This window comes from Dama dama, chromosome X, assembly GCF_033118175.1.
Source record: "Dama dama isolate Ldn47 chromosome X, ASM3311817v1, whole genome shotgun sequence".
Classification (NCBI taxonomy): domain Eukaryota; kingdom Metazoa; phylum Chordata; class Mammalia; order Artiodactyla; family Cervidae; genus Dama; species Dama dama.
In genome coordinates this window covers 120,419,027-120,445,881 of record NC_083714.1, presented here as the reverse complement: position 1 = coordinate 120,445,881, position 26,855 = coordinate 120,419,027, and the positions used below count along the sequence as shown (strand labels likewise).

Below are 26,855 nucleotides of genomic sequence, written 5' to 3'. Positions count from 1 at the left end.
CAGATAACAAGGTGCATTATAAAACTGAAGAATTCCTGGGGTAAGAAATAGCAACCCACTCCAGTATTCTTGCCTGGAAAATCAATGGGCAGAGAAGTCTAGTGGGCTACAGTGGGGTTGCAAAGAATTGGACATGACTGAGTGATGGAGATTATTATTACCTATCTATATAATTCATTATATACTTTGAATATAGAATTCTATAAACTCAAGATCCAATAATTTTCACTTTGTATACCTTAAATATATGCAAATTTTATTTGTCAACTATGCCTTAATAGATATTGGAGGCAGCAGGATTAAGTAAGGTCCTAAAAATAATCAAGATGTACAATTTAAATCTATATAATTTTTGTAAATGATATTTCAATAAATCTGTTAAAGAATAATTTTAAAAAACTACAGTATTGCACATGGCATGGTATTCATGATGCATAGACAAATAGAAGTCTATTTGTCTATGGAAGTGATTTTAAGCCCAGAAATGAAAGTGATTTTGAGTGGAAGTGATTTTAAGCCCAGAAGTGAAATTACGTATGTATTGAAAAAAATTTTATATACTTAGTACTGGAGAACAATAGGCAAGCAACATTCTTTTTAATGAATGATATTGTCATTTAGATTCTAAGTAAAAAAAAAATAACCTGAATTTTAACCCATTCCCCTTACCATACACAATAATGATTTCCAGGTGAAATATAGATCCAAATCCAGATGGTAAAATAAAGCTCATATGGATAACAACAAAAGGTAATACCATCAAGTCTTCTGGTAGGGAAATGTTTCATAAATAGAACACACAGTTATAAAGTGGAAATTTATAAAAATGAACTACATTAAAATGAAGGACTGCTCTTTATCAAAACATACAGTGAGTTAGAATTTTAATTCAAAGGACTCATATCCATATATAAGAAGAACTCATACTTTTGATGAAGTTCAAGTTAACTTTTTTCTGTTTTTGAACCATACCTTGGGCTTCACACCTAAGAAATAATTGGTTATTCTCAAAGTCACAGAGATTTTATTTTATTGTTGTTCTATTTTACTGCTAGAATTTCTTCTGGTCCTATATTGAAAATTGTGAACTTAATAATTATAATATGTATAGAACCCCAACAGATTTACAATATATAATCAGTATGTGAAAAACAAAACTCTTATAAAAAAAAAATCTATGGCTACATTAATCCACTACTTTAGAGGAGATCCAACAGCTTATGTTTTAATATGACATTCTTTTACTAGGAAGACATCAATTTCTTCAGCTAGATTAAATCTAATAATTCTTCAAATTTTCTGCTGTTTTCCTTGCTCTTTTTTTTAAATGAATTTGCTTATTTTAATTGGAGGCTAATTATTTTACAATATTATGGTAGTTTTTGCCATATATCGATATGAACCAGCCATGGGTGTACTTGTGTCCCACCATACTGAACCCCTCTCCCAGCTCCCTCCTCACCCCATCCTTCTGGCTTGTCCTCAGAGCTATACAGATGACACCATCCTTATGGCAGAAAGCGAAGAACTAAAGAGCCTCTTGGTGAAAGTGAAAGAGGAGAGTGAAAAAGTTGGCTGAAAACTCAACATTCAGAAAACTAAGATCATGGTATCTGATCCCATCACTTCATGGGAAATAGATGGGGAAACAGTGGAAACAGTGACAGACTTTATTTTTTGGGGGTCCAGGATCACTGCAGATGGTGACTGCAGCCATGAAATTGAAAGACACCTGTTCCTTGGAAGAAAAGTTATGACCAAACTAGACAGCATATTCAAAAGTAGAGACATTACTTTGCCAACAAAGGTCCATGTAGTAAAGCTATGGGTTTTCCAGTAGTCATGTATGGATGTGAGAGTTGGACTATAAAGAAAGATGAGCATCCAAGAGTTAATGCTTTTGAACTGTGGTGTTGGAGAAGACTCTTTAGAGTCCCTTGGACTGCAAGGAGATCTAACCAGTCCATCCTAAAGGAGATCAGTCCTGAATATTCATTGGAACGATTGATGCTAAAGCTGAAATTCCAATACTTTGGCCACCTGATGAGAAGAACTGACTCATTTGAAAAGACCCTGGGAAAAGACCCTGGGAAAAGATGCTGGGAAAGATTGAGGGCAGGAGGAGAAGGGGACGACAGAGGATGAGATGGCTGGATGGCATCATCAACTCAAGGGATATGAGTTTGTGTAAACTCCGGGAGTCGGCGATGGACAAGGAGGCCTGGCGTGCTACAGTCCATGGGGTCACAAAGAGCTGGACATGACTGAGCAACTGAACTGAACTGAACTGAACCAGGTTTGAGTGCCCTGCTTCATGCATGCATCAAACTTGCACTGGTCATCTATTTTACATATGGTAATAAACAGGTTTCACACTTTGTAATAGAATACAAAGAACCGATACTTTAAAAAGACATTTTCTTTAAGTTCCCAATATTGTTAAAACATTTTCTTGCTTTAAATGATAATGATCTTTCAAAATGTTCTATAGGATGCAATGATGCCATGTGCAGCAACATGGGTGGACCGAGAGATTATCATACTAAGCAAAGGCGGAAAAAGAAAGACAAATGCCATAGGATATCATTTACCTGCGGAATCTAAAATATGACTCGTGAACATATCTATGAACCGAAACAGACTCACAGACATAGAGAGCAGACTTGTGGTTGCCAACAGGAGGAGGGGTGGGGAGGGAAGGATTGGGAATTGAGATTAGCAGAGGCAAACTATTGTAGACAGAATGGGTAAATAACAAGATCCCACCTGATGGAATAGCACAGGGAATTATATTCAATATCCTGTGATAAATCATAATGGATAAGAATATGGAAAATAGATACATATATATTTATAACGGAATCATACTGCTATACAACTAAAATTAACACAACATTGGAAATCAACTATGGCTCAGATGGTGAAGAATCTGCCTGCCAATGCAGGGAACACAGGTTCCATCCCTGGGTGGGGAAGATCCCCTGGAGAAGGAAATGAAGGAATCCACTCCAGCATTCTTGCCTGGGAAATCCCATGGACAGAGGAGCCTGATGGGCTACAGTCCGTGGGGTTGCAAAAGAGTTGGACATGACTTAGCAACTCAACAACAATAGGACTCATACAAAGGAAAACATTCCACAGACTATCTTATTTTCCTGAAGAAAATTTGAAAATAGTTAATCACTGCAGGAAAATAATAAAAAGTATACAGTGTTTCTATAAAATAACTTTTATAGGTTAAATATAACCTTTCATAAAAATGGACCAGTTGCTACACCACCTTCACTTCCATTTCCAGAGAGACATCCTCTCCCTGCCAGATGAGCTAAGCAATGGTTGGGGGAGTATACATTGCTAATCTTTCAGTATGGTTATTTTAAGAGTATGTGATCAATTATTTGGATTTATCCTTGAAAGAGAGACATAATGTAATTAGGAAGCTACCAAAAATGCCTGGCAAATATATTGGTCAATTAGAAAGATTGTGGAAATTTAATAAGAAAGGAGGGCTGCCTCCAATGTCATGAAAGGGAGAGGAATCTCAAAGTCATTCTGAGGAGACAAGGAAAGCTTTCATCTACATACTTGTTTAGATATGATTGTTGACTTTTTCTAATATCACACATCTATTTTCTCCTAGTTAAATCAAATCAGATACAGGAATAGAAAACAAATTTGCAACTCTTACGACAAGGTGAAATGCTGATTTTTTCTGTGTAACTTTCATACTTGGATGTGCCATCTAAGAAACACTGGCTTAATTCAAGCAAACTTCATCATCATCATGTGTGAATACACTTTATTCATAAAAAATAAGAATTGCTGAGTAAAAGCCATTTGCTGCACAGAAACACTGCTGTAAGGAGATAAGTTTACTTTATCTGTCTTTATCTGTCCACCAAATATAACCTCATCATGTGAAATCTAAAAACAAGACAAAGTGGCCAACCAGGTGTGGTTCATAACCTTCCCTGCCCGCTATGGCTGCATACACGTATTTCCTGTATCACATCAGCCACAAGCAGATGCACGTGAACTTGAACACGTGCTCTTATTAACTGCTTTGAATTTCAAGAGAACCCGAAATGCTTTCTCTGTATTTCGGACCAAAGCCGTCATTCAGACGTTAAGCATGCTGTCTCATGGTATTCAGACTCTGTCCAGGGCTCCACTTACATTATTTTTCTGCAAGACCTGCAGTGCCTTGTTGACATTGTTCAGGGCATGAACTCTTGTGGATCCTTTTTCTTTTGGCTGAAAACAAAATGAAAATATGTTGACTGCCCAGGAGGAGAGAAGGACAATCTACCAGAAATGAAACAATTTCTACATTTCACTTTTCAGTCGGAATCGTTTAAATGATCACAGGCTGTGAGGCATTAATATAATGAATTTAAGTGCTTTGGGTTAATTGCCCTTGTCATAGGAGTTTCTTAGCATGAATCAACCACTCCTCAAGAAAACTGATAACATTTTTTTTTCTGTCGCAAAAGCAATTTTGGTAATCTCTCCTTCATTCTACAGTCCAGTTGAATGACCACCATGAGAAACAAGAGCATGCATACAGACATTTTCTAGGAATATAAATGAGTTAACTCCCACAATTTTTAGGAAAGTTTCAAAGAGATTCGAGCCTAGCAAAATTCTATAATGCCAAATGGGCTTAAAGGAAACTATTTCTGTCAATATTACCTTAATTGTCTTAGTCACTGAAGCTCAAAACCTCAATCATCTTCAGTTCTTTAAACCTTACCCTCAATCCCCAAAGTCTTACCTTGCCCTATAATTTTTAAACTAACATTTGTATAGTGTATTACAATTATGTAATATGCAATATATATAATATATGTGTAATATATTGTATTACCATATTTGAATTAACTCATTCAGTTGTGGAGGTTTAGAAAGTCTGCCATTCTGATGCCTGCAGTATTTACTCCTAAAACAATTTTAACTGCATAATACAATAGCAGTAACTATAGGCATAATATTGTACAGTGAATCTCTGGAATTCATTCATCTTGCATGACTAAAACTCTACATCTGTTGAACAGCAACTCCCCATTTTCCATATTTCATGTTAATTGTTCTTATAGCCTAAGAGTTCTTATCACAAGGAAAAGGAAAAGTAGAATTTTCCTACTTCTTTAAGTTCGTCTGTATGATATGATGGACAATCATTAAACTCGTGATAATCATTTCATGATGTAAGTATGTAAGTCAAATTATTATGCTGTATACTTTAAATATGTACAGTGCTATATGTCAATTATATTTTAATAAAACTGGAAGATGAAAAGAAAAAAAGACTAAAAACAGTTAAACTTAAAAGGTCACTAGGTATAAAAGCCTTATTAAAATACATTCAGCAATAAAGATACCAAATAATAGTAGAGAATAATATCTATTACTGCAAATTTCACCTTCTTGTTCTGCATATGATAGAACATGCCAAAGTAAAAATAATATTGCAAGGTTGTTTTATTCAGAAATAGGTCCTATATTGCTACCTAAATCAGTAATTAGTAAATTAACGAAGTTTACTAGATCTCATAAAATTATGATGAGTTTGTTTCTGGTCTGAAATTCTTCTGAGGTTAATGTGAAGCTCTTAGAAATATTTTAAGTCACATACCAGTTTTTGCCCTGTCAGGCCTTCAAGAAGGTCTAGGAGGCGTCTCCCATCCTGTAGGTCACTGAAGAGGTTTTCTATGTGCTGCTTCCCGAACTGAAATAAGAAATATACTCAATTAAATAAAGCATGCTTCCAGGTATCCATTTCTAAGATTATGCCTTTTAAATTTTAAAACTATGTTGAAGAATATTTAATGAGTCTAATGCTTAATCTGCCAATGGTGATGGATGAAAAGAGAACTTCCTAGTAAAAAACAAAAAACAATAAATCATTATTCAGCCAAACCTATTAAATATTTTTCTCAATAACAAGAGTTGGAGATTTATAGTCTAATGGATCTAATTAACCCATCTTTTCGAATGCTGATTCTATGAAGGAAAGAAAAAAATGTTTAAATTATCAGGCAGTTGGGCACTGTTTGACTCTTGAGAGTCCCTTGGACTGCAAGGAGATCCAACCAGTCCATCCTAAAGGAGATCAGTCCTGGGTGTTCATTGGAAGGACTGATGCTGAAGCTGAAACTCCAATCCTTTGGCCACCTGATGTGAAGAGTTGAATCATTGGAAAAGACCCTGATGCTGGGAGGGATTGGGGGCAGGAGGAGAAGGGGACAACAGAGGATGAGATGGCTGGATGGCTGGATGGCATCACCGACTCGATGGGCATGAGTTTGAGTAAATTCTGGGAGTTGGTGATGGACAGGGAGGCCTGGCGTGCTGCGATTCACGGGGTCGCAAAGAGTCGGACACGACTGAGCGACTGAACTGAACTGAACCGGGCACTGTTTGGGGAGAAGTAAATACACCAAGAAAGACTACAAATAATTTGCCTTGGGTGGGTACATAAAATTTAACCATTTAGCATGCTTGGAACTATAATATGTAATCACTGAGGGTTCACCATTTTTCACCCATAATTCTCTGCATATACATTTTGCATGCTGCCTCAGAATGATCTAGTCACATATTGGATGACTCAAATTTTAAAACAATATGATTTAAATTAAGTGAGATAAGTCGGTGAAAGCTTTTCATCTATTTTTCTCACTTCTATACTTGGGAATTATGTTGCAGAAAAAAAATAGCCACTAATAACGTCTAACATTTTTGGAATAACTATTCATAAGAACTAACTATTCATAACAAACATCCCACTAAATTTATAATTTGTGTAACATTTCTGTGAGGTTAGCATTGGTATACTCATTCTATTGATGACACAGAGGTTGAACATATGGCCCTTTGTGACAAAACAAGAAGATGATAAAACCAAGTTTTTGGCCCAGATCTGTCTAATTCCTGGGGCTCTTGTTCATTCTATTTTATTAGGCTGCTTACTTGGCCTTTTCCTCCTTCCATCTGATTATCTTTCAAATATTTTATTTCTTCTGTCATGCCCCCAGATATTTTTTTTCTGGTTTTAAGCCTCCAATCCCTTCATATGAAATCGTTCACAACCCAAGATATCAAGAAAGCCCTAATTTATTAATGACAGATGTTTATTGAGCACCAATAAACCTGGACTAGGTGCTAGAGCATACACTAGTAAATCAGTTGGATATGACCCCCGTCTTCATGGAACTTTGAGTTGAGCAGGGAAAACAAATATTTCGAAAAGGTAATGCTATGGGGGAGCAGTAAAAGAAACCCAGGAGCACATAACCATGGGAATTCCCATAGTCTGAGGACCAGAGAATACTTTCCTCACAATGTCACATGATGGGTCTAACATCAGCCTTTGGGTGATTGGCCTTTCCTTATCCACTCCTTCAATCACACACAAACTTCAGGTTTCACACAGCTCAAGAAGAACCCTGGTTTCCAGTCAAAAGACATCTCTGAAGCTTCTAAGATTGAAGACAGAGGATTCAGGATCTCCCTACAGCCAGGTAGCCATGTCCAAGACAAGCCCTGTCAGTGTCCAGGTATGTCACTTAATGAGACTGACCACTGACCACTGCAAAAAGTCGACCAGTCCCTCCGTACTCAGCTTTGGGAATCGAGCCACATATGTGCTTTGACAAAGATAACCACAAGTCATTCTTTTGAAATTCTGCTCAAATAGTTCTGATTTAAAATTCCAGGGCAGGGACTTCCCTGATGGTCCAGTGGTCAAGAATCTGCCTTCCAATGCAGGGGACATGGGTTCAGTCTTGGTTGGGGAACTAAGATCTCATGCTATGGGGCAACTAAGCCCATGTGAAGCAAATGCTAAGCCCACAAGCCGCAGCAACACAGCCCGGATGTTTCAGCGGAGATCCTATGTGCTGGAACTCAGACCCGACACAACCAAAATGTATATACAAATAAATATTTACATATAAATAAAATTCCAGTGAAAAAGTGACCACAAAACACTATGCTACTAGAACATTTAAAAAGTACTTTTACTAAACATAATGTACAGGTAAATATTGAAACAACAATGCCATTTTCATGAAATATTAAAGGAAGCCTTCTACTAATAAGCAAAGAAAATGAACCTGTCAAGAATCTCATATATAATCCAGAGTAACTTGGCAGTGGTGGTGAGGAATATTAAGATTTTATTTTCACATTGGTTAAAGGTCTACAATACCTTGAAAATACTCTTTTTTTTTTTTCTAGGAGCAACTTTTCCTTTTGAGAAGTGTGTGACTTCTAAACTTATTGACAAAAACAAAATTGCACAGTGAAATGTGTGAGGTTTTGAAGTAAATTAAATATAGTTAGTTGACAGAAATACTTATTCTTAATAAAATGTATGTATCTAGATAGACAGACTGATAGATAATAAAGTATGTCAAACCAGGAAGGATGCAGGTTGCAAAATGTTCATTCAAGAAGAATGGCAGGGACTTGGAAAGGTCTAAGTCTTGAGGCAAAGAATAAAACATGAACCTCAAAGTTGTAAGAATCACCTAGCATCCAAGATACAAGGAGCAGAAAGATTATGCTTTTGGACAAGGAGCCGAGACGAAGATCAGCAAGGCAAACAGCATCTTGCTTTGATACAAGCTTATACACAAGGACCAGGTATTTTATAATTTTCCCTTTTAAACTGGAGTCAAACAAAACAGAAAGGGAGGCAAGGACTAATCAGAGGCCTCCAGGCACATCTCATTGGGGCACCTAGAAAGCAGTGAGGTGATAGAGAAAAAGATAGTTCCTGATATATATAATATTCAAACTCATGCAATCAGTGATATATTAAAGTATGACAATAGAAAGCCAATTTATAGTTGTTATAGCCACCATGATCTCTAATAGAGTGCTTCTCAGAATGTCCCACTAAAGCATCCTTCCAGCAGATAAGACTGAATGTATTTATCTCAGAGCCTAGCAGTGAAAAGTATATAGTGACTGCAGGTTCAAAATTTCTTATGAAAGCATATGTTTTACATTAAGGATTCATGGAGATTTCATCTTCCTCACTTAATGCATGTTGAACTTAAAAGTAATTTCAAGCACTTTGATTGAAATTTCCCCTCCTATGGTCTAATTAAAGTGATGCTCAAAGAAATGTACAATATTTAGCCTGTAACTGCATGGATGTTCAGGTGCTCAGTCTTATTCCTCCTGGACTATGCCCACCCTGAGGAAGCCAAAACATGTCTTTTCTCTTGAATGGTTTTCTCTTCTTTCCTAGATCCAATGCCTCATTCCATAGCATTACAGGTAGGATGTAGCAAAAGTTACACACATTTCTAAGACAGAAATAGCTAATTTTTTTGGACCCAAGTCTTACCAGCTTCACTGTCTGAGGCAAGTGACTTAGTCTATCTGAGGGACAATCTATTCAATAGTAAAATGGGGATTGAAATAATACCACATCAGAGTCTTAAGCTTCTGAGGCTTAAGTGAAACAGTAGGTGTGCTATACAGACTTGGCAAATATTAGGCACACAGGAAAGATAGGATGATGTTTTTGTTTTGTTTTGCTTTAGTCTATTATTCCTTGGCTTCTCCTTCTTTGGCCAAATAGAAGAAATAAATTCAATTATGGTTAACTATTGAAGCCACCAGAAAATACAGAGCTCACATACAATATGTTCTATTTTCTCTTAGGTGCCCCTCCATATTCAATTACTAATACTAGTAAATGTGGATGGACGGGGGGAATACTCAGAGCCTTCAAGTTCTTTATCTTACTTTACTGTTTTTTACCCTTTAGTCACTTTTAATTAAGTCTTTTGTTTTCTTCCCTTTTCATCTTCTATGAGAGACATCTGCCATGTCTTTTTGTTGCAAGTGACACATCATCCAAACAGTAGTTTTCTTTAAAACCCCTGTGTTTAATGGCTTTCTTTTCAAGTGTCTGAAAATAATCTTATAAAACACATAAAACATTAAGTGCCTTGGGCCATATGACCCTGTGGCTCTCTATCTTCAATTGCTTTCATGACTAATATTTTCTTTAAAAAGTAAATTTTAGTATTACTTAGAAATTTCCTATCTTCACTTATTTTTGTCTTCCTTGTTAACCCAAATATCAAGATGAAAGGACCATAAAATGAGATAGCAGTCCTTCCAGATCATGGTCAGGATGATAGAACTTCTGTATTTATATAATTTTTTATATATTTATACATAAACAATGTACAGACAATGTTAAAAAAAAAACTCAGGTTTATTGGTAAGTGGCACAAACACAGCAAAAAAAAACAAAGTAAAAAAAGTGATAAAGGGATAGAAATGAATTAAAAATTATTTCAATAGCTTCTGACTCTTCAGAGCTGTGTCAGTCTTTTAACCAGTAAATACAGATAATTCAACAGCATGTTCCAATAAAAGGTAAAGAGGCAAGGAATAATTTAACATGGCCTTCTGGTTACATAAAAGTCAGCCTCTGGATATATCTGTTGCTGAGAAAATCAAGATACTTGTCTGTGATTCTGAATCTTTAGCTGTTAGAAACATAAAGAGCAAGAGAACACCAAAAAGGAGGGCAAAACTGATTCCAAACTTATTGGTAAAACCTGTTGACCAGTTCTTGATAAAAAATAATGCAATCCATTGTAAGCATAAGTTGTCAAGAGTATTTTATAAGATAATTTTATTGAGGTATTATATACATATAGGCTTCCCAGGTGGCACAGTGGTAAAGAATCCGCCTGCCAAGCAAGAGACACAGATTCAATCCCTGGGTGGGAAAGATCCCCTGGAGTAGGAAATGGCAACCCATTCTAGTACCTTGCCTGGGAAATACCATGGACAGAGGAGTCTGACAGGCTACAGTCTATGGGGTCGGAAGAACTCGGACATGACTGACTGATCACAATATAAACACAGGAAAGTACACATATCTTAAGTGTTAGCTCAGTGAATCTATACAAACTGAACACATTCATATTATCAGAACCTCCATGGAGAAAAAGAATATGACCAGCACCCTCAGAGCTTTCTCATACCCACTTCTGTATACTAGCCCTTCCAAGGATGAGAGCTGTACTAACTTTTAATACCACAGATTAGTTTAGCCTTGAATGGAGTCTCCTATAAACAGAAGAATAATGCTGGCTTAGTTGTCTCATTTTAGAAAACCAATAATTGAAAGACATAAGCTTTCAGCAGACAGAATTTGGAAAGAAAGAAGTTGTAATGATGAAGTATGTTTTACAAAGCATAGTGCTGTAATACAACAAGAATATTCTCTCTACATCCAGAATGCCATGGTTCAAATCTCAGCTGGACCATATTTCATGTGTGTGATATGAGCATGTAACAATCTCTTTGTGTCTTATGTTTTATCATCTGTAAAACAAGGATGTACTACTACCTAATTTGTGATGATGCTATAAAGATTTAAATGCATTGGGGGTAGAGTTTTGTTCCAAGATGTACTTAGATAGCCTCATGAATGGATAGCATCATGACTTTATGCCAAATTGTTTAACCCTAATAATCCATATTTTCTAAATTCTCCTTGGAACTTTCAGCTCTAAGTAACAGAAGTGGTCAACTTCAAAGTATTAGTGTGGGGATTAAATGAATTAATAAGTATAACTGTAGTGCTGGAGAAGACTCTGAAGAGTCCCTTGGACTGCAAGGAGATCAAACCAGTCAATCCTAAAGGAAATCAACCCTGAATATTTACTGGAAAGACTGATACTGAAGCTAAAGCTTCAATACTTTGGCCACTTTATACAATGAGACAACTCATTGGAAAAGACCCTGATGCTGGCAAAGACTGAAGGCAGGAGGAGAAGGGGATGACAGAGGATGAGATGGTTGGATGGCATCACAGACTCAGTGGACATGAGTTTGAGCAAGCTCTGGGAGTTGGTGGTAGACAGGGAGGCCTGGTGTGCTGCAGTCCATGTGGTTTCAAAGAGGTGGATGCGACTGAACAAGTATAAGGTATCCGACACATTTTCTGGCATAGGAAATGCTCCATAAAACCTAATCACATTTCATATTTCCCCTCTTTTGTTGAATGAAATCACCTGGAAATAAAGTAGGACTCTTCTTTGAGGGTGCCCGGATCCTAGCATGACTTCGATAACTTAAAGAGAATTAATAAGGGACAATTTACCAAGATGAGAGCAGGGTAGAAAGAAATCACTGAAACAGGTAATAAAGAAGTGTAATTATCACTCCTAGACACAAAGGAATGAAGAGAAAGAGACTGGTTACTGGCTCCTAAACAGAGAGAGTAGGGAGAGGGTCATCTGACAGGAGTTCTGATATTTGGGTGATGAATGCAGCTATCCTGTGATAAATAAAAGCCCTGATATTTCTTTCCTCCCTTCCTCTGATCTCCTGTAAATGCTCCCAAGAGCTAAATCCAACTGGAAACCAGAGGACAAGGAAGTCTGCTGATATCATCCACAGAAATCACCGCCCCCGCCCCCTCAGGGAAGAAAAAGGCAGAGAGTGGACCCAGAAGGATAAACCAAAGACACATATAACATTCCCCAGACAGGAGGAAAAGGTTCTCTTGATCCGTAGGATCACTGTCACGGATGCCCATGTCAGAAAATAAGTGAAGGCCTCAGTGGTCTTCCTCAAATCGTCTGTATTATTTCTCCCTCTGGTAATGTTGTTTTAAAGACTCAAATGTATCACTGGAACACTCTCTCTCCTCTAATAGGGGTCTCAAAGTACTGGAATGTTTAGTGGGCTTTAATGGATGAAACTTAACATATATTATTCATTATTCCTCATCATCAGATCCTTTTAAACTTCTAGGTACCAGAAATAGCACTAAAATCTGAGCTACAAAGATAATGTTTTAAAAAATTAAGTTATTCCTTGGAGTTATACAAGTGCTCAAGAGCTAAGTTAGATAATAGTTTTACACTCTCTCCAGTTATAAAATGTTATTTGGCAGTAACTCGTTATAAAACATAATCACTAGGACCCAATGTGTATGTTATACTATCAAGTACACAAGAAGAGATTCAACCAGATTGCACATTACAACTTTAAATAGCAGCCACAACAATAGTTAATGGAAATCAAGTCATTATCTGTAAATGGTCTATTATAAAAATAAAGTGTGCTTAACCAAGAGTCAGCAATGGTTTGTTGTCTGATCAGGTCTATCCTTAATATGTTTTGTAATAAAATTGAATCCTTAACCTATGCCTGTGTTTTCTCATCTGTAAATGAGATAGATCAGTACTAGCTCAAACACCAGCTTCGCTGGAACAAAAATTAGTAAAATTATAGGTAATCTTTATTTGTAGATATAATGTTAATATAATTCACGAATAATTGAAGTAGAAACCTTATAAACTATGATTGTGGTTAATTATGTTATATCATCTTTAAATATCACCTATAAATTTAGAATTCTGAAAGTGAAATTCAGTTTTTCTATTGAATCACAAAGGTATAAGATGTAAGCTTGAGATAGCTAGTGAGGGAAATGGAGATTGGTTCTATTCTATGCCAGCAGAGGCTTTTGTAGCAGAAAAAAAAAAAAGTACAGTATAAAGTTTGCAAGATGAAGCCCTTCATTTCAAAGCACCTAATTGATACTCTGATTCTTCAAAAAGGAAAAAAAAAAGTACTCTGACACAGTGGGTACACTCACTAGAGAAACGTGAACTATTGGCTCTTAGCTTCAGGCAAAAGGCAGAGGGAGACAGAACTATTCGAACTTGTTTAGATCCAGTAGAATGAGACTTTATGGTTAAAGGACATCTGAAGATGCCTTTAATAAATAAATGTAAATTTTATTTATGAAATTAATATTCTTATAATTTCTCAAATACACTGCAGTGCAACTGTGTGTGAACAATTATGTGACAAGACACAGCCTCTTACTAATCAGTTCCTGCCCCTACCTACTAGAAAGTCAACATTAGACTATTTATTCTCTCTTCTATGCTGATGAAGTGAGTCTGCCAATAACCAGTATCAAATCAAGGGAACAGGAAACACACAGAATGGAAAAACATCACATAGGATGGAATATTTGAATAAGAGCTTCTGTACTTATTATACCTCTATTTCCTTCTGACAGGTTGAATCATGGAACTTTAAATTCTGTACTCAAATAGGATCAAAATTTGGCAATTTCATATGATTCAATCTCATATATTTTGTATTGCCACATGTAGTAAACATTCAGCGCTTAGTTTATGTCAGCCACAATTATCTGCCCTGTACATGGATTATTTTAACTAATTATTTTAACAATCATTTAAAAGTATCCCCATTTTGCAGATGACAAAACTGAGACATAGAGAACAAAGTAACAGTGGATAAGAGGTAGATATGAATCCAAACCTAAATCAGGTGGTATAGTTCCAGATTTATTAACCATTCTTTGACCATAATGTCATTCAGGGTCAGTGTTATATAAGTTTTACTTGTATATTTTCATGATGTCTTTCAATAATATAAGGATAATTTAACTAATTTATTCTTTTTCTTTCCCCCTAGGTTTCTGAATATCAGATATAGGTATAGGACCTACAAGAAAAAAAATGCTTCTAATTTTAGGTTGAATTAGTAATTGAAAGGTAATAACAATGATAATTCTACATATGTACACTAGAAAAATTCTGCAATGTCTTACATTTCTATTGTTATATCACTCTCTTAGTGGGGATGCCTTGATAAATCCAGCAAATACTGTTCTAGAGATGAAAACAAATTTTTAATATGCAGAATTCACTCAAAGGTACATGGAAAATCACTTTTTAAATGTCATTAAATTAAAATACAAAAGCAATTCCCCCACACTAAAAACCTCAGTTCAGTTCAGTCATTCAGTCATGTCTGACTCTTTGCGACCCCATGGACTGCAGCACGCCAGGCTTCCCTGTCCATCACCAACTCTCGGAGCTTACTCAAACTCATATCCATCCAGTTGGTGATGCCATCCCACCATCTCATCCTCTGTCGTCTCTTTCTACTCCCACCTTCAATCTTTCCCAGTATCAGGGTCTTTTCCAATGAGTCAGTTTTTCACATCAATCAGCTGTCCAAAGTACTGGAGTTTCAGCTTCAGCATCAGTCCTTTCAATGAATATTCAGGACTGATTTCCTTTAGGATTGACTGGTTTGATCTCCTTGTAGTCCAAGGGACTCTCAAGAGTCTTCTCCAACACCACAGTTAAGCATCAATTCTTGAGTGCTCAGCTTTCTTTATAGTCCAACTTTCACATCCATACATGACTACTGGAAAAACCATAGCTTTGATTAGACAGACTTTTTTTTGGCAAAGTAATGTCTCTGCTTTTTAATATGCTACCTAGGTCGGTGATAGCTTTTCTTCCAAGGAGCAAGCGTCTTTTAATTTCATGGCTGCAGTCACCATCTGCAGTGATTTGGGAGCTACTAAAAACCTAGAAGGCTATAAATCAACAGAATAAATATAATTCTTAAAAGTGAAGAGGACTGAATAACAGTAAGTAGAAGGAACAGCATTACTCATGCTTTAGTGCAGTGATTTCCTGAGAGATCCACCTAAACATGCCAATTACTTATTGAAAGTCTTCCATGTGAGATTCACACAGTTACATGTTAAAGAATATAACATCTGGGGTCAAAGAGGCCTTTATTTAATTATAATTCCAACTTTCCCCAATTGTGTGAATTTGGATAAATGATTTATAAATTTATTTTTCTCATGTGTCAAAGGAGGGAGAGTAGTTTAGTTAAACAACTAAATGTAACAGGTATTAGTCACCTACTTTTTATTGTGCCCAGTGCTGGGAGTAATTGGGACGATAAATGATAAAAATATATTGCCATTGTTTCTGCTGCTTTAGTCACAGTGTATGAAGGATGTATGCATTTAAGCAGACATACATATAGCACTGTATTATTATCCTATAAATAGTGGTGTTTTAAGTACAGTGCCAGCACAAACAAGAGAGATGTCACCTTCACTTGAGAAGCATAAGAGAAGCAGGAATCCTAGAAGTGAATTTACAACATTGAATACAAAATTAACAAGATGTGAAAAGAGGAAAAGAATATCAAGCAGAGGGACATTTCAGATGCTAAGGATCAGATAAATTACATTAAGCTATGATAAATCAGGTCATAGAACACAGGGTATATGTAGGGATGGAAGAGATGAGACTTGAGATATATTAGTGATCTCAGCAAAGGGGACTGACTTGGTCTGCCAACCTAAAGGAGATTGGGTAAATATCTAATGGTCATTTGTTTTCATTCTTTTGAACAAGGTATGCAATTTTGAAGTGATTAACATTTTTTTCACATTAATATATAGACTGATGTTTTAAGATCGTTAATAGTATTTAGAAAAGGCCAACATAGGCATTGCTTAGAGGTGAATTTTGGAGTCCTAATAATTCAGGAGAACTATTCTTGTGTGGAAATATTACTTGAAAAGGGAGTCATGTTGTTCAGGAGCAACTGCTTTAAATTATAAATGTGAGCTCCTTAAAATTCTAAGCAGTTATCTATCTTTCCGTTGGAACTTGTTTTTTTTTTTTTTTGCAAAAGTGGAGTTCACTATCCATGGTAGATTAACCACAGAACTGGGCCAACTATTTCATCCTTTCCTGAAACCATATCCTTTGCAATAGGATGCATAGGATCCTATGCAATATCCTTGCTGTTCCTCTAATGAGGAGGTAGTTTCTATTTTTCTATCTCTGGAATGTGGGCTGGCCATTGTCTTGCTTTGTCCAACAGAATACAATGGAAGTGATATTGTTCTACTTGCAAATGTCAGCCTCACAAAGGGTTGAACACTTTTGCTTTCTTGTTCTACGCTTCCCCCTTCATCATAAGAACACACCTTAGCCAGATAACTGGAAGATGATACATGTGAAGCAGAACCAAGTTATCCCAGTAGTCCCAGATATGGTACCTCAAACGCCAGACTGGCTGACAACCAGACATGTGTGAGAGCTTAGGCAAGATTAGCAAGGACACATGTCAAACCACAGCTAGCTAGAGACACATGAATAATCCCAGCAGAGAGCTGGAGAACTTCCTGGTTGAAGGTCTGAAAGAATAATAAATACTTGTTGTTTTAACCTACTGAGTTTCAAGGTAGAGTGCTACATAGCAATAGCTAACTGATAAATGTTAGCTATAATACATATAACTGATAAATGTTAGCAAGATGGTAGGAAGGGCAAAATCACGTTTAGAATCAAACCCTATACCTGTCGGAAATGCTCAGAGGGCTCAAACAAACCTTGTGCGCACCAGGACCCAGAGACCCCACAGAGACTGAGACAGAACTGTGTCTGAGTGTCTCCTGCAGAGGTACGGGTCAGCAGTGGACTGCCGCAGGGTCAGGGGCTCTGGGTGCAGTAGACCTGGGTATGGCATAAGCCCTCTTGGAGGAGGTCTCCATTAACCCCACCATAGAGCTGCCAGAACTTACCAAGGACTGGGAAACAGACTCTCGGAGGGCACAAACAGAACCTTGTGCACCAGGACCCAGGAGAAAGGAGCAGTGACCCTGCAAGAGACTGACCCAGACTTGCCCATAAGTGTCCAGGAGTCTCCAGCAGAGGTGTGGGTCTGCAGTGCAGGGTTGGGAGCACTGAGTGCAGCAGTGCATGTATGGGACCTTTTGAAGGAGGTCGCCATTATCTTCATTACCTTCACCACAGTTTGGCCTCAGATAAATAACAAGGAGGGAACACAGCCCCACCCATCAACAGAAAATTGGATTAGAGATTTACTGAACATGGCCCCTGCCATCAGAACAGGACCCAATTTCCCTCACAGTCAGTCTCTCCCATCAGGAAGCTTCCATAAGCCTCCTACCTTTCTCCCTCAGAGGGCAGACAGACTGAAAACCACAATCACAGGAAACTAACCAATCTGATCACATGGACCACAACCTTGTCTAACTCAATGAAACTATGAGCCATGCCTTGTAGGGCCACCCAAAGCAGATGGGTCATGGTGGAGAGTTCTGACAAAATGTGGTCCACTGGCGAAGGAAATGGCAAACCACTTCAGTATTGTTGCCTTGAGAACCCCATGAACCATATGAAAAGGCAAAAAGATAGGACACTGAAAGATGAACACCCCAGGTCGGTAGGTGCCCAATATGCTACTGGAGATCAGTGGAGAAATAACTCCAGAAAGAATGGAAATGGAGCCAAAGCAAAAACAACACCAGTTGTGGATGTGACTGGTGATGGAAGTAAAGTCCAATGCTGTAAAGAGCAATATTGCATAGGAACCTGGAATGTTAGGTCCGTGAATCAAGGCAAATTGGAAGTGGTCAAACAGGAGATGGCAAGAGTGAACATCGACATTTTAGGAATCAGTGAACTAAAATGGACTGAAATGAGTGAATTTAACTCAGAGGACCATTATACCTACTACCGTGGTCAAGAATCCCTTAGAAGAAAAGGAGTAGCCATCATAGTCAACAAAGAGTCTGAAATGCAATACTTGGATACAATCTCAAAAATGACAGAATGATCTCTGTTCGTTTCCAAGGCAAACCATTCAGTATCACAGTAATCCCGACTAGCAATGCTGCACTGCTGAAGAAGCTGAAGTTGAATGGTTCTATACAAACCTACAAGACCTTTTAGAACTAACACCCAAAAAAGATGTCCTTTTCATTATAGGGAACTGGAATGCAAAAGTAGGGAGTCAAGAAATACCTGAAATAACAGGCAAATTTGGCCTTGGAGTACAGAATGAAGCAGGGCAAAGGCTAATAGAGTTTTTCCAAGAGAACGCACTAGTCATAGCAAACACTCTCTTCCAACAACACAAGAGAAGACTCTATACATGGACATCACCAGATGGTCAATACTGAATCGGATTGATTTTCTTCTTTGCAGCCAAAGATGGAGACGTTTTATACAGTCAGCAAAAACAAGACCAGGAGCTGACTGTGGCTCAGATCATGAATTCCTTATTGCCAAATTCAGGCTTAAATTGAAGAAAGTAAGGAAAACCACTAGCCCATTTAGGTATGACCTAAATCAAATCCCTTACGATTATACAGTGGAAGTGACAAATAGATTCAAGGGATTAGATCTGACAGACAGAGTGCCTGAAGAACTATGGATGGAGGTTCGTGACATTGTACAGGAGGCAGGGATCAAGACATTCCTCAAGGAAAAGAAATGCAAAAAGGCAAAATGGTTGACAGAGGAGGACTTACAAATAGCTATGAATAGAAGACAAGTGAAAAGCAAAGGAGAAAAGGAAAGATATACCAGTTTGAACACAGAGTTCCAAAGAATACCAAGGAGAGATAAGAAAGCCTTCCTCAGTGATCAGTGCAAAGAAATAGAGGAAAACAATAGAATGAGAAAGTCTAGAGATCTCTTCAACAAAATAAGAGATACCAAGGGAATATTTCATGCAAAGATGGCCTCGATAAAGGACAGAAAAGGTATGACTCTAACAGAAGCAGAAGATACTATGAAGAGGTGGCAGGAATACACAGAATATCTGTACAAAAAAGGTCTTCATGCCCCAGATAATCACAATGGTGTGATCACTCACCTAGAGCCAGACATTCTAGAATGTGAAGTCAAATGGGTCTTAGGAAGCATCACTAAGAACAAAGCTAGAGGAGGTGATGGAATTCCAGTTGAGCCATTTCAAATCCTAAAAGATGATGCTGTGAAAGTTCTGCACTCAATATGCCAGCAAATTTGGAAAACTCAGCAGTGGCCACAGGACCGGAAAACTTTTCACTTTCGGTTTTCATTCCAATTCCAAAGAAAGGCAATGCCAAAGAGTGCTCAAACTACTACACAATTGCACTCATCTCACATGCTAGTAAAGTAATGCTCAAAATTCTCCAAGCCAGGCTTCAACATTATGTGAATCATGAACCTCCACATGTTCAAGCTGGAATTAGAAAAGGCAGAGAAACCAGAGATCAAATTGCCAGCATCTGCTGGATCATCGAAAAAAGAAAGAGAGTTCCAGAAAAATATCTATTTCTGCTTTATTGACTATGCCAAAGCCTTTGACTGTGTGGACCACAGTAAAATCTGGAAAATGATTAAAGAGATGGGAATACCAGACCAACTGACTTGCTTCTTGAGAAACCTGTATGCAGGTCCTGAAGCAACAGTTAGAACTGGACATGAAACAACAGACTGGTTCCAATAGGGAAAGGAGTATGTCAAGGATGTATATTGTCACCCTGCTTATTTAACTTCTATGCAGAGTACGTCATGAGAAATGCTGGGCTGGATGAAGCACAAGCTGGAATCAAGATTGTCAGGAGAAATATCAGTAATCTCAAATATGCAGATGACACTACTCTTATGGCAGAAAGTGAAGAAGAACTAAAAAGCCTCTTGATGAAAGTGAAAGAGGAGAGTGAAAAAGTTGGCTTATAGCTCAACATTCAGAAAACGAAGATCATGGCATCTGGTCCCATCATTTCATGGCAAATAGATGAGGAAACAGTGGAAACGGTGACAGACTTAATTTTCTTCGGCTCCAAAATCACTGCAGATGGTAACTGCAGCCATGGAATTAAAGACACTTGATCCTTGGAAGAAAAGTTATGACCAACCTAGGTAGCATATTAAAAAGTAGAGACATTACTTTGCCAACAGAGGTTCATCTTAGTCAAAGCTATGGTTTTTCCAGTAGTCAGGTATGGATGTAAGAGTTGGACTAAAAGGAATGCTGAGCACTGAAGAATTGATGCTTTTGAACTTGGTGTTGGAGAAGATTCTTGAGAGTCCCTTGGACTGCAAGGAGATCCAACTAGTCCATCCTAAAGGAAATCGGTGCTGAATATTCTTTGGAAGGACTGATGCTGAAGCTGAAACTCCATTACTTTGGCCACCTGATGTGAAGAACTGACTCATTGGAAAAGACCCTGATGCTGAGAAAGATTGAAGCCAGGATGAGAAGTGGGCAACAGAGGATGAGATGGTTGGATGGCATCACCGATGCAATGGACATGAGTATGAGTAAACTCTGCAAGTTGGCGACAGAGAGGGAAGCCTGGCGTGCTACAGTCCATGGGGTCCCAAAGAGTCGGACACGACTTAGACACCGAACTGAACTGAAATGTTCATATATTTCTACACAATGTTTCTACACAAGAGGAAGAAATATGAAAAATTAAACTGTATTATAAAGATTGCTAAATTATTTATGAAAAATTTAAAAGATCCCTTGGAATTTTTGTGCAAAAGAAGTCCAAGCTAGAAAATATTTCAATAGTGAAGTTGAAAATGGGCAAAAGGTCACTATCTGTGGACATTTGACTTAATGAATTATCTGGAAAAGAGTGCAATCAATATGCTCTATAGAGCTCCTTCAATTCCATCTTGCAAAAAAAAAAATTCAGCAAAACCCTATTTAAAAAGAAATTCTCAGTTTCATGGTGCAATTAAAAAATGTGTAAACCTTAAAAGATATTTAATGCTACCTTTAATAAAATGTGTTCTTTTTTTTAAAATTCTGGGTTCATTATATGCTGTAAAAAAAAAAAATGGAAAAGATCCTGTTTCTTGCTCAACATGCTCATTTGTAGTTCACTTGAATCTTATGAGAAGCTAAAAAAAGGAAAGGAACACCTTTTCATTCTTTTATTTTCTAGTTTTTTTTTTACTCTGTTGTCACTTTAGATAAAAATTTCTGTTTATCTCATTTTCTTCATTGTAAGTTCTAATTTGTAGTGGTTTTTCATTCAGATGTTTTCAAAATAAAAATAGTGAATCTAAAACAATTTTCTCTGAATTAAACTGTCACCTTTGCTTAGTGTTTCTAGAATAATGCATTTTTAAATAAATTAAGCTGAATAACAGCCAAAGGGAAGTAGTTAGGTTTGACACTTTTTCCTCCCAAAGCTCATGAGAAAAATTTTAAATTGTCTTGTAAATTAATTGGAAAATCTTAATAGGCAACTGTTTGTTTCAAAAATAGAAAAATACTTTAATAGCTCTTTAAATAGAAGTTTTTACCAGGAGTTTTCTACTATTGCATGACTTGACTGTAAAAGGTGCCTAATTTAGTAATTCATTTTTATTAGTACCAGACATTTGCTAATTATAAAATACTGCTTTTCAAAATGTTTTATTTTTGAACACAGCAACTGTCCAAAAACATTAGTGAGCAAAAAGGAAAAAAAATATCTTGCCTTAAAAATATATTGATTTTTTAAATAAAAAAATATCAGATACATATCAATTTTTTAAAAGTTAGGTGTTGACTCACCTGGTTGAATGACCTTTCTTATTTTCTTAAATTTAAATACTACTGGGAATGCATTAGCAATCTGTTACTGTTCTTGGACTGTAAAATTTGAAATGGAGGTTTAAATACAAACTTTAAATTTAAAGTAGAAAAACTAATTTTAATTGCTAGGTTTTTAAAATGGGTTCTTCTTTTAAAACGAATGAATGTACTTTATGAAAAAAGATACATATAACAATATTAAAAAGAAATAATAGGCATAATCTCATCACAAAACTAGTGTCAACATGTTGATATATTTTGCACACTTTTTTCTATTCATATATAAGTACTTTTTTCAAATTTGAATTATCTTATATTTCTAGTTTTTCCCTTTTTTGTCTTCTGCTGCTTCATCTTCCTCCTTCATTCCCTGTTCTCCTCCTTTATCAACCAAAGTGCCATTTTTGAGTGTTTTTTAATTAAACCAAGATGCTTTAAGAATTTTATGAACAGTGTGAAACTTATTCTTAGTGATATAAGAAGGAATTAGTGAGAAAGGTTTTGCTTCTACCTTTTTAGACACGAGGATATTTTAAGATTCAGCAGTCTTAAGTAGATTCACCAAGGTGTTTAAACTCAGATTCAAATCTATTTCCTCTAGCTATGAAAGTTATGATGGTTTTTCCAGTAGTCATGTATGGATGTGAGAGTTGGACTATAAAGAAAGCTGAGTGCTAAAAAATTGATACTTTTGAACTGAGGTGTTGGAGAAGACTCTTGAGAGTCCCTTGGACTGCAAGGGGATCCTAAAGGAAATCCTAAAGGATTTCAATCCTTTAGGAAATCAGTCCTGAATATTCATTGGAAGGACTGACGCTGATGCTGAAGCTCCAATACTTTGGCCACCTGATACGAAGAACTGACTCATTAGTAAAGACCCTGATTCTGGGAAAGATTGAAGGCAGGAAGAGAAGGGGACAACAGAGGATGAGATGGCTGGATGGCATCACCTACTCGATTTACATGAGTTTGAGCAAGCTCCGGGAGTTGGTGATGGACAGTGAAGCCTGGTGTCGCAGAGTCTGACACACCTGAGCAACTGAACTGACATGATGAAGGCTATAGTTTCGTACCTATTCACTCCACTTTCTTGTTTTTCGTTTGTTGCTTTTATTGACCCTCCTATGATAAATGTTTCCATGTATAACTAAACAAAAATCTATAAAAAATTCTTTTGGAAAAAAAGAAGGCATCATGGTGAAGCCTGCATGTATATGCTATTAAAAATAGATCCTTTTATTGGCATCTTCGCAACCATGGCTCCATTAAAAACTCACAATCATGTTTATCTTACACTGTATTATCACTATCAGGACCAGAAGCTAAAATGTGCCTCTGTCTAAGATGAAAAGATGACTCTTGAAATCTAGCCAATTTGGGAGTTTGCAAATCATAGTTGACCCTCTCAGGTATTTATAATCATGTAGCACTGGGAATTATCCTGACTTCTTCATTTTATGGAATATACTGAGCATGGCATGATTGTTTTGAGAAGGATTTAGAGGTTAATGTATCAAAAGCTTATTCTTTGATATTTATGTTCATCAACCTTTGATAATGCTGCCCATTTCTTATTTTATCTCTAATATAATTTTGTGGGCAATCCATGGGGAAATAGATCAACAGGAATTGATTCATTAAAGGATATGTGGAAAAAATAATACAAAATACTAAATATTATCTGTTTTGGTTCATGAAACAGGCATCATTTTTCATAATACTTCAATTACTACCAACAACCTTCAAATAAGCCAATCTTAACAGCTCCTTAGAGGCACTTAAAAATATACATGATCATTAAAATGGACTTTGCCTTCCTTAATGTATTCTTTAGTGACTAAAATCAATTTGACCACAAATTAGTCTTTAAAAACCAACTGGGCTTAATATAGGGAGGATAGCCAAGGCAAAGTGCTATAATCTTGTATTTTTATGCATGATCCATCATGAACTGAAGAAGAATAATAAAAATTTTAAGGTTTTAAGGATAAACACTTGTTTAACTGATACACAATAGATAACATGTCAATATTAGTCAAAATGAGAAACAAAACAAAATGATGCAGAAAAATAATATCCACACTTTTATAAAACCTAATGGTACTAATAAATGGCACAGCTTGTCAACAGCTAACACATACCCCTGGGATGAAACTCATAACAGCATCCAGAATCACACAGAACAAAATTTCCAACCGTAACCAGAATCTGATCAATAAATGATATCTAGCCCCACTGTTTTTTGCTTGTTTATTCGCTTGTTTGGTCAGTGTGTTAAAGATTCTTCATACCATCCTATCATATTTTTCAAAATGTCTTTTCCTTGGTTGCCTGCTGCAAGCTTCAATTCTAGCTCTGAATAGAACCACCCTCCTTCAATCTGTTCTTTTTTCCAATACTTTTTCCCATACATTTATTCTTTTCTATGTTGGTCAATTTTTTCCTCTTACCCTCAGCTTCTAACTCTTTCCTCAGTGTCTTCTGAAACCTTAAAGGATTTTAAACAGTTGCCTTTATGCACTCAGCCTCACTTACCCCACTGCAAGCTCATCTTACTTAGAATTTAATCTTCAGTTTCATTTACCTGCTATCATAACAGGTTAAAGTCTTGCCTCCTTTTCCCCCTTGCAATGATTTAAATTTTGTGTGTCATCCAAATTCATATTTAGATGTAATATTAATGCTCAATGTGATGGTATATGAGGAAGAGCCTTTGGGAAGTGCTTACATCATGAGGCTGGAGCCCTCATAAATGAGATTAGTGCCCTTATGAAGGAGGCCCCACAGAGCTCTCTAGCCCCTTCCATCAGGTGAGGATGGAACAAGAAGACCTTCATCAGAATTGAATAATGATGGCACCCTGATCTTGGACCTCCAGAAGTCTCCAGAATGATGAGGAAAAAAATTGTGTTATGTATAAGTTACCTGGTCTCTAGTATTGTTTATAGCATCCTGGAGAGACCAAGACATATCTCATACTTAAGATCATGTGGCAGATTAATATTTTGACATATTAGCTGGTGCTTTCACCCAACTCTTGGAATCTATATATGTGTACTTTATCAACTATAATCGTTACCATGAAAATGCAAAAAAAAAGACACCAAGGCTTAAATATTATGTTTCTATATAACATCTGAAATCTATGGCAAATATCAGAGCTGTGCACTGCAAAATCCTCATTATGTTGAGTACAGTGACCTATCTATCCTATAAATAAAAGAGTTGGTAAAACTATATAGAAGCAAGTCTGCCTCATCCCAAAGGAGATAGTTTAATAGCTGGAAAAATAATAGGATTGAAATGAATTATGTCGAATAAGACAGATAGCCTTTATTGTGGTCCATCATGCCATTTTTGCTCTGAGATCAAGTCCCAGAAACATAGATATGTTGGGGAGAATCCAAGATCTGAGAAGACCTGTGCCTGGCTTGTTAGCATATACACTGGGAGACTGGGGAGTCCTCCTTCTACACACACCACTGCCCCCATCAATAGTACCAGTGCAGTAGAAAAGGCAACCGCAACAGATGAGTTAGGTACCAAAGCAGAGAAGACTGAAAGGATGCCCTGAGACACTTGAGGCAGCTCTAAATTGATATGAAAGGGACAATGAAAAGGACACAATAGCTGAAGGTTTGATAGGACTTCAATCATCTCTGGTGATGATGTGGGCATAGAGGCCAACAACAGATAAGAACAGACAGCATGAACTAATTATATCAGCAGAAGAATCCAAGTAAGGATGAGTATGGACCTATGACCCCTGATAACTGGATGTGACATAAGCCCCTTTAAACTTAGAGGTTGATATGCTATCATGACTACCATGCTGTTGACCATAATAATATTTAATGTCTTTACTTCATAGCTTTTAAAATAATATTTAATGTCTTTACTTCATAGCCTTTTGATCTGTTAAGTTCCAATGCTTTGATCCTCACTTTTTCTCCATATATGTGGCCAATTCATGCCTCCTCCAAAGTTCCAAAGTGTTAGTCTCTCCATCACATCTGACTCTTTTGTGACCCCATGGACTGTAACCCACCAGACTCCTCTGTCCATTGGATTCTCCAGGCAAGAATACTGGAGTGGGTAGCCATTCACTTCTCCAGAGGATCTTTCTGACCCAGGGATTGAACCCGGGTCTCCCGCACTGTAGGCAGATTCTTTACTGTCTGAGCTACCAGGGAAGCCCCAGGTCTCCTCCCTCATCCACCTTGAATTATTCTACCTCATGGATCACAAACAGGGAATTACTCCCTCTAATCAGAGTCTACTATTCTTGAACCTTCTGTTCTCATTTTTAAATTCAACAAATATTTATTGAGCATCTATAGTATGATATCACATGAGGTTTGGGTGAACAGTGATTTAGTTTCTACATTTCTGGAGTTTATTGTCTCGCCAGGGAGAGGAATAAGAAACAGTACACAAGTAAGTAAGCAAATGTAAGATTACAGATTAGAAACCTTCAAATGCCAAGACAAAAATAGAGTTATCAGAAAGAAATTACAGGAACAAGCTACACAGATAAGTTCTTTCTGAGAAGGTGACATTCAAGGTAAGATCTAAAAAAAAAAAAAATGAGATAGGGCCAG

At 36.9% G+C, this 26,855-nt stretch overlaps 1 protein-coding gene across 1 annotated transcript in view; it reads right to left on the bottom strand.

The window, feature by feature from the left end:
* DMD (dystrophin) overlaps window positions 1-26,855 on the bottom strand; it is a 2,165,569-nt gene that overhangs the window by 1,769,270 nt on the left and 369,444 nt on the right. Inside the window, exons 3-4 of the mRNA XM_061137756.1 lie at window positions 5,636-5,728; window positions 4,177-4,254 (exon numbers count right to left, since the gene is read on the bottom strand). Coding sequence (XP_060993739.1) covers window positions 4,177-4,254; window positions 5,636-5,728 — 171 coding nt within the window. The remainder of the gene's footprint in view (window positions 1-4,176; window positions 4,255-5,635; window positions 5,729-26,855) is intronic.